General features: G+C 43.7%; 1 protein-coding gene across 1 annotated transcript in view; it reads right to left on the reverse strand.

The window, feature by feature from the left end:
• Positions 1 to 4,108: 4,108 nt before the first annotated feature.
• The window catches only part of LOC102692109 (carbohydrate sulfotransferase 8), a 102,346-nt gene continuing 92,845 nt past the window's right edge, over positions 4,109 to 13,609 (reverse strand). The window contains exons 2-3 of the mRNA XM_069181239.1: positions 8,173 to 8,213; positions 4,109 to 7,239 (exon numbers count right to left, since the gene is read on the reverse strand). Coding sequence (XP_069037340.1) covers positions 6,127 to 7,239; positions 8,173 to 8,213 — 1,154 coding nt within the window. The 3' untranslated portion in view covers positions 4,109 to 6,126. The remainder of the gene's footprint in view (positions 7,240 to 8,172; positions 8,214 to 13,609) is intronic.

Here is a 13,609-nt window from a genome sequence, read left to right on the forward strand (position 1 = left end):
TTCCAGACCTCATGAGCCCGACTCAGAGTGGAAGAGTGCAGAGCTGTTTGTGCTTGAGCTCACAGAGATAGCAGGACGGTCTCTTGCGGGGCATCATGGGCCACCTCTGTGAGGAGCACCATATCGGTAATATTGGGGACAGAGAGGACCAGCAGCCTCCAGGGATCTGTGTGCACAGCTGCCAGGGAAGAGCCACTGTCTTTCTGGCTTGACCTCCAGATCAGTGTCTGCTGTAACGGGGGATGAACCATCATTCAGGAAGATAACCGGACAGGAGCACAGTCATTTCAAAAGTAGTAGATATAGCCAATGTGACTGGAGCCCAAGAAGTAGCCACTCATTTCCCACATTATTAACAAGGATATGTGAACACTACCCTGGGGGCTGAGCATGCACAAGTGGCTGATATCGCCCGTGAGGGCTTGACTATGTTGGGTGTAATAAAAAAAATGAAAATGGATCAACTGGTGAGAACTGGTAAGAGCAGTCTGGGGCAGAAACTGTAACAGGTACCGAGAGAGCAGGTAAAAGTTGTTAATATTAAGATTGAAAGAGAGTCCGTCAAGGTTTATAGAGTTGTCGCTGTGACCCAAGACATAAAAAAGAACCGACTGGCTTTTCCAAATTGCTTGGCAATGTGGCATCAAAAAAAAGTTAACCTCCTTTTCTTTGCCTCCCAACTCATGTGATGAATTCTAGGAAAGTGTCTCTGCTATGATCTAACGATGCACAAACAAGTGGCACTTGGTTAACTTTATTTGGAAATGTTGTTCTACTTCAGGAAATCCGCTTTCCTTTTTCCACCTCTTCCTGACCCTCCTCTGCTACCTATTTATTTGAAGTAAAGCAGCTCTCCCATTTGATTTTCTCTGTTCTGCCTCCTTCCCCTCATGCTCTGCAGCAGCTCTGTCTCTGGAGACCACGGATTGTGCTGCCTTGGAGGCTCTCTGTCTTCCCAGCATTCCCAGGAGACATGAGTCCCTGACCCAGGCCAGCCTCACAGTGTATAAACACTCCACAGGCTCTGGCTGAAAAATATGGGCAGTCAGAATTCTGCACAAGGGTTCCTTGCATCCTGAAACACTGCGGGTATTGACATGGGGAATGTATTTTTTACAGACTGTAACAGGTATTTAAAGAGCCAGAAATGGGTTTTAATAATAATGTTAAAAGAGAATCTGCTGAGGTGTGTAATAAATTCAAATCGGTCAAAGTGGGTGAAGTTGTGTTTTGGCAGAGTGGTTACGGGGCTATGCAATATTGTGGAAACTTTTCCATAACAGAATTTGTATAGATTTTCTTTGCGAGATTGTCATTTAGGTGACTTTCAACATCCAAGTGTGATGCAAGAGCTGAAGAGCTCCCCTGTCTGTTACTGTGAGTGAGCTTTGAGGTGGCTGTTTTTGAGTGTCAAAGTTTTCAAATGACACTGAGAGCAAATCTGACGTCCTGTCATGTCTCTTCTGACTCCTCTTCTCTCCAGCCCAGTGTCCCAGTGCTCAGTGTGACACTTAGCAGGTCGATTATTCAGAAGAGCAGATCAGTCACTAATGTCATTGCTCCTTCCTAAGTGACAGGAGCTCGAGAGCAGGACAGTTTATCAATAGGGAAATTATATTTAGACGCTGACAGGCAGTTTGATGCCTTTTCCTTAAAACTCACGTATGAACTGTGTTTAGGCAAACCATGGTTTGATTTAATTCTGAATGGAGAAAATAAACTAAAAGATATAAGGACTATACATTTATAATGGTACAAGCTACTTATCAAAGTCTAGTATCATAGCCTAAACATCCTAAAAACAATGAATAGAATTCATTGCCTATGTTGGAGGGCTGAGAGAACCATGAACCAGTGGAATTTTCTGGTGAATTACTCTGGTCAATCGTGGTAAAGAATAAAATCTCAACACACATAAATTTAGCATAAAGAGAGGGAATAGAGGAGATGAGGGTCACAGGGATCAAACGGAAGAAGAGTGTGAGACGGGCATCATCCACCTCTTGCTCTATGTTGGTGCCAGGTGAGAGGACCTTCTTCTGATCAGTCTTGGAGACCAGATTCTGGCTATGTAATGTGAACCTGCTTTTAGGGAGTTTGGTGTCTTTTTATTTTTAGGAAATTGATTTCCTTTACTGGGGAACCCTCAGGCTTAAAACGTTCTCTCCTAATTAGGTGATGCATCTTTAGAATAGGGAGATAGATTCCCTATTCCCATTCACTTTTGGGCATCCATGTTAAAGGATGGGAGATTTAAAGCTGTGCTGTATTCTTCTACTTAGTTTGCAATGTGTATCTCTCGTTGGCCTGTCAATGCAATGTATAGTCTTTCAAGTTTCAGAGTTCTCATTCTGTGTTTTCTCGATCTGCAGAATTTTGACTTCTGAGACGCATTGTTTTGTAAAAAAACATTTTTTGTTTTATGTTGTATAACATTTTGTCATTATATTATGTGGTAACTTGTTCATGTCTGCCAGGAATCCATGTGTCTCAAACAATAGCTGCTGCTTGGATATATCTTTAAAATTTGGGTATTTTGGATTCATTCGTTTCACTCGTTCTATGTTTCGGACACCTCCTAGTTGGTAAAGATAAAAAGATTAACAAATTTCAAGCTGAAATGACCTTCAATGGTGGTAGATTGGTGGTGATTCAACTAAAACCTATAATTTCTTTGCCTTCTTTACATGACAGAACTTTACCACTATTACCACACATAGTTTTTGAGATTGTAATGTAGTTTTGTTACCTGTTTTGAGAACGTTGTCCAGAATTCCTCTTGTCCTCGCCAAAGATTGAAACAAACCAAAAAATATCTCAGTTTGCTACATTGCAAGTACAAGACTGGTTTTCTTTCACCCTCAGTAAATTTAAGTCTAACAGATACTGTTAAATAGATAAGACAGACACAAGGGACTATGTTTTCACAGTCTTTAGAGATCTCCTGAGTGTATGGAGCCTTTCCTATTCATGTGGGTTTTGTCTTGTTAGAGGCAATAAGTCGTTCAGGTGTTGTCATCTAAATTAAGGGTGTCCAGCTCCAGGATCTCAACTCTGCAAGCTTTAATCTTTTTCTTTTGTGATAAAAAATGAAGAGACTTTGTAATTAAACACGCCAAGTTGTAATTGCCAGTCGCTCTTGACGCCCGGCTCAGCGCTCTGACTCGGAGCCGTGTGCGATTTGGACAGGGACCCGCCGTCAGGTTTCTCAGTCCCAGGCGCCCGTCGGAGCTGTTCGCCCTCGCACCTGGTGTGAGCTCCACACTGCCTTGCAGGAGAGGTGGAGTAACCGGACTCGGGGTTACAGAAGCGATGTCGCTGCCTCCTCTCTGACACCCACAGTGTAAAACTCTGCTGTAGATTGTAGAGCAGACCAGGAGACTATATTGTGGTATATATGCTATAGTGCTATATAGACTATATACTGTAGACTACATAGTGGTGCTGTGTGCCTTGGGGCCACTAGTGACGGTAATCGAATCTGGCCGGGGGAGACTAGAGCCGTACTTGTCACTCGGTTGTGTCGAATTCTCATGTGGTGGAGGACCTGTGCTTTAGGTGTGGCGCATTCATCCGCTGTCCAGCGAGTGGCGCTGCCAGTGACCCGAGTGGAGCCGCGCCAGGGGCAGGGGGAGTTGCGCGTGGTCTGGCCGATGGCCCCGCCAGCCGGCGCGTCCCTGGCGAGTCATGGGACTGGCGACATCTGGGGGACACCCTGGCAAACTGACACACCTCAGTGCTGTGCCTCCAATTGTGCGGCTCTGCTTTCTACAGCTGAGGCTTGAGCTCTTGCTGTGTGCGGCACATGGTGGGGTGACCTTGCGATCTGAGCGAGCTAATCCACACAGGAGCCTTACACGTCTCTCAATTACACGTGGCCAGTTTCTGGCCAAGAGGAAAAGGTGGGAATTGATTAAAACCTTGCTCAGTGCGCTTAAGGTTTTTTGGGGCCAGTCGAGCCATTCTTCACGGGTTGAAAGCTACCAATGATTAAGAGAGCACCGGGGGCACACTTTGGATTGTATCCCCAGAGTACTATGACTGGGGGATCCCCACCTCAACGTGTCTGGTCATTCGTGTGAAGAAGAACAAGCGAAACGACCGTGTGAAAAAGTTAAAGACAATTGGAAACATTTATTTGTAGACATTATAGTTGTAGCAGAGATGTCAACCCACTGTTGAACGTCTCCCTGATACACCTGATAATTGTTGGTGTAAAATAAGGCAAAGAGTGGAATTTTAGATGTACACTTGTGCACAGACAATAAAAAGGATCTTACATTCACTTGTTTACTGGATACATTTTTGTATGTCCACATTGACCTGCACACCACACTGGCACCAGTCAGACCATCCTGTACTTCTCTTTACAGGCGAAATTAAAGTCACATCCATTTTACACCTCTTAACCGCAACACAATCAGCACAGAAACTAACAAAAGATGCAAAACAAAGGAAACTTTGAAGTCAGTCCACTACACAAAACTAATCTCCATTAAAATAATCTTTTTCTATATAATATTTATGATAAGGAATCTTTTTCTGTTATCTTATGTAAAGAATAATATATTAATAGCCAGGTTATTCTATATAATCTCTGTAGTATTTGTTTTAGGTGTGAGATAGAAGATGGCTGAAGTGCAAGTGATGTCTGGGCAGGAGGCCCTCAGGGGAGGAGCAGCACGCGAGTCTCTTTCAGTTATTTTACTGTTTCAGTCCCATCATTGCATCGGGTTAGGTAGATCATTTTTAGTTTTTTGTGATAGGGGCACATTGCTATTGGCTGCATTTGAAAATGCTGGAATTTAGTTCTTTTGATGCAGAATTGGTTCAAACCTTGCTGGTTCGCTTAAGGTCTGGACCGGATCTGCTCACCTGCTGCAAATTAAATATCTCCCTTACTGTTTTGAAACTGGATATACTGTGCCTTTATAAACCCATGTTATAGTGATGACAATTTAATGGTCAAAATGACACAGGCATTCATTTTCTCAATATAAACCATCAGCCTTTTAAAATACATAGGATAATTTGCTTCTGTACTTTAAGTGAAAATTGCAGACAAGCCATCAAAATGCTGAAAACTGTGTAGTTCTCATATTACCTTATTTCCTGTGTGAAACATAGTTACTGTAGCTTGCTAAATGTAGGGAAAAAACTGCCCTTTCATTCTCATCATGGTGGTAAATAGTTCCCCAGAGTTAATTGAGTAGTACTATTTGACATAACCATGACATTAAAAATAGCTTGGTTTTATCCAATACTGCAGTACATTAACACTCTATGGTTGGGTTTGTGGTCAGAGTTCACCTGAAAACCCAAAAGGACAGAATAAATTGCACCGTATTTCACTGTTAGAGTCACAAACGTCAAGGAATAATGGGATTGTGCTACACTGATTGTATAAATACATATAAAAATATATATATATGAATTTCTTTTTTTTTTTAAAGTTTCCAGTAGGGAGTGTTGTACCCAGAGCTCTGAGAACACGTTTGGTGCCGTGTTGATAAACATGTTTCCTAAGAGTCAGCTCTGAAATGACAACACACGGGCCAGCCCGTGTTGTTTAGAGAGGATGATGTAGTCCGGTTTGGTGTGCCGGGGGCACTCCTGGAATCCTGGAGCTGGGAACGAGCTGAGCTGCTAACATGTTTCCTAGCTCTTTCCAGATGTAAGATGTTTAGATTTCGAACCCTCCCCCCCAAAAAACAAAGAAAACAGCTGATGACTTCTACTTGAGACCTGTGTGCAAAAGGCTGCACCCCTCACTGCTCAGTCTCCCATGATTTATAATCCCCTGGATTGAGTAAGTATTCAATCGGTTATTTAAAAAAACTCTGTTTACACTGATGCTGTTGAAATAACTGTGGTTTACCATATGTGTGTATCGCAAATAATATCTTCTGGAAGATAGAGTGTGAAAGCAGAAGAAAACTTTTTTTCTGAATATGTAGCTTAATGATACCGAACGGACAGCGAAGACACTAACATGGCAGCTCTTGCTGTTAAATCAGAGAGGCGACGGGTTAAGGTTCGAATTTAAGGCTCCAAACAAGGTAGAAGCTGCCTCTGAGACCTCCAGGCGGCAGGGTGTGCAGGAAGGCGCGCGGCGCGCGGCCTGCGTCAGTACAGGTCCTGAAAGGGCTTCGAGTAGTTGAACATGAGATAGTCCATGTAGTAAAAGTCGTATGCCCTCTGCCTCTCGGAAGGCGTGAGCTGAGCGAAGTACTGCTGCGTGAGGCGGGCGGAGGTCCTCTCCTCGTGCGAGTGCCTGTCCTTGAAGCTGGGGAAGGTCAGGTTGCGCGGGGCTCCGGTGAGGTGCAGGAGGAAGTTGGCGTCCTCCTCCATGGACTCGAACCTGCCGATGAAGTCGTAGTCCACCAGGCAGGGGCTGCAGAGCCGGTTGACGTGCTCCCAGTGGATGTCCATGCCCACGGGCTTGTGCACGTCCAGCAGGTACTGCATGAACTCCTTGAAGGTCACGCCGGCGCCCGTCCGGAGGGCGGCCCGGGAGGCGTTGACACGGTATTTGGAGATGATGGGCCTCCCGAAGACGGGGTGGTAGTAGCTGTTGGGGTGCTCGAACTTGTCCCGGAAGGCCGACACCAGCCTCTCGAAGGGCTCCCGGACGAAGAGCACTTTGGTGTAGGTCTCCAGCCTGTGGGAGATGCCGCTGTAGTTGAAGCTGTCCAGCCTCTTGAGGTGGTTGCCGTAGTGGACCGTGTTGTGCTGGATCTCCTGGGTGGAGGGCGCGAAGCCCTCCAGCACCAGCAGCACTCGTTTCCAGTTGGAGCAGCCCGCCTTCGGCACCTCGCAGTACAGGAGCTTGTGCTTGTCCTCCACGAAGATCCTCGACACGTGGTACGGCGTCACGGTCCTCTTGCTGCTGCTTTTGTACTTGGCGCAGACGTCCTTCATCAGCCGCTTCCTGCCCTCCTGGACCAGGGACAGCCTGCGCCACTCGGCCGGGTCGGCCCGCGGGGGGGGCGCGCCGGGGGCCGAGGCGTTGGCCGCCGGGCCGAGGGGGGCGCTCTTGATCAGCAGCTTGCGGCGCCGCTTTGTGACTCGCGCGGCGGGCTGGCCGCCGGGGCCGTCGCCTTCGCTCTCGCGGGAGCCGAAGGCCGCGGGCGGCGTCTTGGTTTCGAAGGCTGGGAGCTGCATCGGGGAGACGGGTCGGGACAGTTCCTCCGGACTCAGCTCGGCCCTCCCCGCCTCCCTGCTGTAAGTGCACAGGTCCTGAACAGAGCCAGGAAGGAAACAGTTAAACACCAGCAAAGTCACCGCAATTTAGACAGAATTGTGGGTAGCCTAATATTTCTGTACTAATGTCTGAGGACTCATGAGTCATATATCAAATGTATTTATTTTTACCTAGTATCATTTGATTTGATCATAATACCCTGATGCGGGATCAGAACACAGCTGAAGGGACAGTTGATATTTGCAATGCTGGAATCAACCACACGGTGGCGCCCTCTCCCTACGGTTTCAGTTAACTGATCTCGTTCTCTGTTGTTATTCAACCTGTAATGAAACTTCTTGTTTGTTTTCAGTGGCTTTTGTCGGGCTGGTAACAATGCACCATAAACTTCTGTCTTCAGCAGTGAAATACTTTGACAGAAATGGAAATTGCATCACCATTAGTTTTATTTCGTCTCTATGTTCATCACACACCCTTTTTTGTTTAAGGCAATTTCTGGGAGAGCTTTCTTTATTTTTTAATTAAAATGACTTCATCATCACCATCAGCCATATCACTCTGCAACTCACAACTGGCAACCCACTGGAGCTCAGCAGGTGTGTGCCTGGTCAGTACCTGGATGAGACACTCCTGGGAAAACTAAGGTTGCCGTTGGAAGAGGTGTTAGTTGGGCCAGCAGGGGTGCTCACCCTGCAGCCTGTGTGTTGGGGACACTATACTGTAAACAGGCGCCGTCCTTCGTATGAGACGTAAAACCGAGGTCCTGACTCTGTGGTCATTAAAAATCCCAGGGCGTTTCTCAAAGAGTAGGGGTGTAACCCCGGTGTCCTGGCCAAATTTCCCATTTCCCAATTTCTCTGCATTTAGGACGGTTGGTTATCAAATGGACTTTCAGACACATCAATCAGCAAAGATATTTTCTGATGGAGAGAGTTTCAGACTCTTCAACAGCAAGATATTGGACTAACCTTTGTTGTCATCTGTCTCATCTGAACACTGAACCTTGAGCCTTCAAGGAAAAAGACACAAAGGATACATCATGAGTAAATATGCAGCATATCTTCTTATGTAAATGAAAAATCTTTGAAATCAAAGATAACTGCAGCAAAGGACACAGATTCCTATCCACTGTAGTACTATATATAAGCATGCTGTATGGGATAATAGCTGTATAATATTCCTAAAAGTGTGCACATTTGTACGCATTATACAGTATAATTATCCAGATACATCCTTCTTGTTCTACTTCTTCATTATGTCTCTGTTCTCATCAACACATCTTGTCTTGTCCTTGAAGTGTTTGTTTTTCTAGGCTTGATTGCCTGTATTGAAAGCAGATGTTTTACTTCATTTCTACTCTTTGAAAAACCCATTCGGAAATAAAACCTGTATGGTAATGTGCTGATAAACAAGGCTGGGGGGACAGCCTAGCCTGTTTTTAAGCATTATTTAGGTAATTATGCACTACTGCAGAATGGAGGCTCTCCAAGCCAGGCAGCGAAACAGGAGCCTCCAACATCCTACGATGGGGTAGAAAATGCTGTTCTAAAGTGATCTGCAGGTTGAAGAGAAAAACTAAAAAGGCCAAACGTGTCTATTTCTGTTTCCAGGCTGTCGGAGGTAGTGAACGCTGACTTTACCCCGGCTCAGAGTCCCGGTAATTTCTAATCAGTCGGACAGCTCTGACTTCCGAGTGATTAGAAATGTGAAGCACCTCAGTCCGACTGGCCTGTCACATTCTGTTTGAGCCTATATGTGATAAAACCCTTACAAAAGTCTGCAAAGGCAGGGTGCAGCTCTGCTTAACTAATGAAATCTCTGCTCGCTGTCATACTTAAGCCTTGACATTTTCAGTGTATAAATGCCAGATTTAGAAGGCAAAACAATTTAGTAATGTGATTCAGTTTAATGCATTACTACAGTGTGACCTTTATGTGTATTGGAAGTGGCCATCTCCTGCTAGCATGGTTTTTGCTTAAGACAGAGAGGGGTCTAGCCTAAGGCTGTATTTTCCAGACTAACACATGGATTTTATATTTAAGATATTCTAAGGACTGTAGGGGTGTCATTTTAGTCCCTTACAATGTAACACAGGTTATTTGTACACTGGCAAAACCAATTTTGCCCCTTTATTTATGAATGAAATACAAACTTATTAGGCAAAAGAGAAATGGTCAAAACAATTTCCCAGTAGCACAGTTTCCAAACTGATACCAAGAGGGATTCATTAACATATTTCATTTGCTGCCCTGAAATAATAACAGACTACACTAGTTCAAACTCTCGGGTTCATCCACTCCTTTCATATGATAAAATCTGATAGAATTAAGCCAAAGTCATTAAGTCCCTGCATTCTAATGGAGACTTTAACCTCATTTAATCTTATTAGATCCAGGAACCCCACTGAGCTGTTGATTGGAAAAACCTGAGCCGTTCATTCCTTCCAGAATTGCTTCGCACCACCAGGTGTTCATCGGAGGAATCGCGCATTTCTTACTGACCCACGTGGTAGAGCCTTTCGTCTTCTTAAATGCTGCAAGCTCCACAGTGCCTTGCAGGTGAGTGAATCCCAACTGGAGGAGCTCTGTGACTTGTTGATGACATCGCCCCATTCCTGGTCTCGTGATGTGACCAAAGTTCAGGCTCATAATGTCTGGGTCAAAAGGGTTTTGAGCAGATACCTTTGCTGTTGAGAGGCTTCACGCCTCCATTCAGAGCTCTAAGGAAATGAATTTTGCATTCTTCCTTTATCAGATCCTATAAGCTTGTATCGGCCTGGATGACTAAGTGGTCCTGCAGCAAAGATGTGAGTGCCATACTGAGTCTCCTATTCCCATTGCATTTTAACGAGATTTCATTTCCTGAAAACACTGTCATGAAACTCTATCTTTATATTTTCCAGATCTAGCTGTACAAATGAATGAGATCTTTGACCAACCCCCTCGTAAAAATGTATTCCGGTAGAAGACCACTTGAGGCGCCACATTAAGAGGTGCACAGATTATTAATTTAGGACAACTCATAACATCGCAATAGTGTAAGAAGCGTTACAAATGAGGGAACCATCTAGCTTATTTAGTTGCTAGTAAGCTAAAAGGTTTTCTATGTAAAAGATGTTAAAACACAGCCTGTGGTTTTATACTCTCCTAATGGGGATATTTTTGTCTGCTATTCGAGGCAAAATTAGGCTGTTTTTTCTTGTTAATTTTGTTATGCAAAATAATTCGGCATATGAAAGAAAACTTATATTTTGTATTCCACTTTATGTAAGTGGTATTACTCCTGCCACACTTGGCATACTGTAGGTTGACTATATGATTCTAGCCAATAAGAACAACACACTCTTTTGGTGTATGTTTAATCATCTAAAAATAAAATAAGATGAGGACATGAACAATAATTGACTTCTTCATGCTGCACACCTTTGTGTGGGAGATTCGATTAGTTTTTCCTATTTCACATTATTCCTCTGAGCTACAAAGAGAGAACCTCCAGGGTTTTCTATCAAGGCTGTTTTTCTGTGTGTGTCTGTGGGAAAATTTGCCTTTAAGGCAGTGGACCATACTCACTGAGCTTCAAAACTCTATTTTTTCAGTCTTTTGTTTTGCTATCCAAGGTTCTATATTCAAGTGGGATTGATAGAACTTCATTGCATAAACCAGCGTAAAACCCATTTCTATAGCTCCCTGTCCTTGAAATGCAGTTCATGAAAAGGGTAATTTGCTTGCTTACCATAAGCCAGTTTTGAATGATGTTTAGATAAACCTGTACATTCAAGAAGCTACCTGGGAAGAAGCCATTAGTAACCATGTCATTATCTGACACTTGGGAAACACTTTTATGTAAAGCAACATGAAGAAACTAGTTTGCACAAATGCATCAATGAGTATTACTCCAGGAAATTTAAACAGGGCTTCAGCTTATAAGAGTCAGGGTCAGGGAAGTAGTTCTCAGGGAGGCCTTTATCAAAACCAGGACTTGAACCTGGAGCCTTCTGGCCTCCAAGCATTCTTAGTCAATCTTGAACACCTTTTTTTGTATACAAAAATGTGTGCAAGAGGGTTCTGCCTTAGTACTATTGTTTTATTCTGCCAGGTATGTCTACTGAAATGAATTTATCATTTATTATTTATATAGCAGGGCCTTTATGGGAACAGCTTGTCTGAAGTACCTTGCTCAAGTGATCAATAGTCACGTGCCATCTAGGATTTGAACCTGCAACTCACTGGTCTAGAGTCCGGAACCCTAATTACTCCACCACACCGTTGCTTTTTTCGTTGGTTGGCCTGTGGACATCTTTACTCAACACTTGAGCACAAAACTTCCTGCAGACAAAGCAAGATGAAAGGGTCGACTACTATACATTTCACAGCTGACATCACAGATACACTCGGGACGCTGGTTTTAACGGAAGCTTATCAATTTTATAGAAGGTTGTTAAGTTAGAAAAAGTAAAAAAATTGTTGACTTCCTTGTTTTCTTTAATGATTTCCATAGAAATGGCACACTGTTAAGAACGAGGATTGGCAGGAGAAAAGCAGTGATATCATACGAAGTAGGAGGGCTGGCAGGCTTTCAAAGTGGGCATCTGTAAACAAATGTACCTGTCAGTTGCGATCTATGGGTTAAGTGAATTATCGCAGCTAAAATGTGCCATACAGAAGGCTCTAATTGGCACATCCCTAATTAGAATGCAGGAGTGCTCTTGACCTATGGAAAGCACACTGCAGCATTTTAGGGACTATTCCCTCATTGATGACTGAAGGGGGCGGAGAGACCGGGGTGTATTGCATATTGAAAGACAGAAGGTAAGAAAAAAACAGAATCCTAAAGCAGACGTGAGCTGATGAAAAAGTGTTGTTCTTTGGCTTCGCTCCTCGTATCAGTTGGGACACCAGAAGGGAACGAAGGATCTTGCTGAGAACTTGTCCTGTGCTCCAAACTACTGCTGTTTTCACACCAGAAATCTGAGAAGGCAGAAAAATCTGTTTGGCCCAGCAGCCTCCTAACTGTCTGTATCAGGACTGACCCCTGGTGGTTTCAGTTTCCTTCAGCTGCTTCATTTACCTCTTGGCTTGCAAACATGACTATTACAGCTTCCTAAACCCTCTCCAACAGTCCCTCTTCAGTTTGCCCAGAGGACAGGAACTTAACTTGAAACTGTCAGTATTCATTGTTGTCCAGATTCATCTGTTTTAGCAAGCAGAACATGGAGTTCTCCTTTATTTAAAAAAAATAGCATCTGAAGATTTATTGTTGTGTATGAAGTCAGGGCAAGTGAGCAAATATTACACTTACAGAACCATTAATCTGTGAAGTACAAACAAAAGTGTCTCATTGTCTGTCTGGCAGTTCATCAGCAGTTCATTGAGCTTGTGGTAACTGATCTTCTCATCCAAAGCTGCAAAAAACTAAGAAACAGTTTTCTTTTTTGATCAGCCCTTGAAGACAGAATTTGAAGCATTTGCCTGCAGTTTCAATATCTTCAAGCCTCTATTAGTTATAGATTGCCTCTCAAGGACTGTGCAAGGTGGAAAGGATTAAGGAGCAATCCTGAATCATAGCTAGTGTCAGGAATGACGATTCTCCAGTTGTATTGTACCTTGACATTGACCTACACAGGGGTGTCATCTAGATCGATTACGTGCCAAAACCTTGGAACCTACTTTGATGAATTTAGCAGGAGGCGTGCCAGACACAGGGACGAAGTGAGAAGTTGCAGCTCCAGTTATTTACAAGAAGAGCGCTGCCTGTGGATGTGGAAAGTTGGAGAGCTTCTCTCTACTGTCAGCAGGAATAAATTGCCTGTTACAGGTCATTCAATCTTTCTCTCGCTTCTTAGCATCTGTTGGAGTCTTGGTTTCCTTTAGAAATTTTTCATTTATGCAAAGCAACCAATCAAAACCAAGGAAAAAAAGTATTGTATGAAAATAGTTTTTCCAATATTATGTGTACACACTGGGGCAACTGTCTTTCCCAGACTGCATTGCGATCAACTGCATTAAATTAGAAGTTTCACCTTTTACTTTGAATTCAACAAATAACTCTAAAACAGGTATAGCAGAGAAAGGAAAAGTAAAACGCAAAATGCTTGGTTAATGAAGCAAAGGCCAACGAACGACACCCAAACCGTTTTATTCCATTTGATCGCTGCAGACTAACTCTGAAACTGTCATTTCACATCGTCTTCAGATCTCTGCTTTCTGGCTTTGTTCTTTTATTTTGGGGAGTTTTCCTCCCCCTGGTCTAATAACACACCAACAAGGTGTGAAAGAAGTGTTTATCCCCAATGCACATCAATGATTTGACAGGATTCCGTGTGGACATGTGGTAATTGGAATAATATTTATGTGCTAGTTCCTACACAAAGGAATTACTCTAATTTCGGGAGGTTATCTGGCACTA

The sequence above is a fragment of the Lepisosteus oculatus genome, chromosome 20 (assembly GCF_040954835.1).
Source record: "Lepisosteus oculatus isolate fLepOcu1 chromosome 20, fLepOcu1.hap2, whole genome shotgun sequence".
Taxonomy (NCBI): domain Eukaryota; kingdom Metazoa; phylum Chordata; class Actinopteri; order Semionotiformes; family Lepisosteidae; genus Lepisosteus; species Lepisosteus oculatus.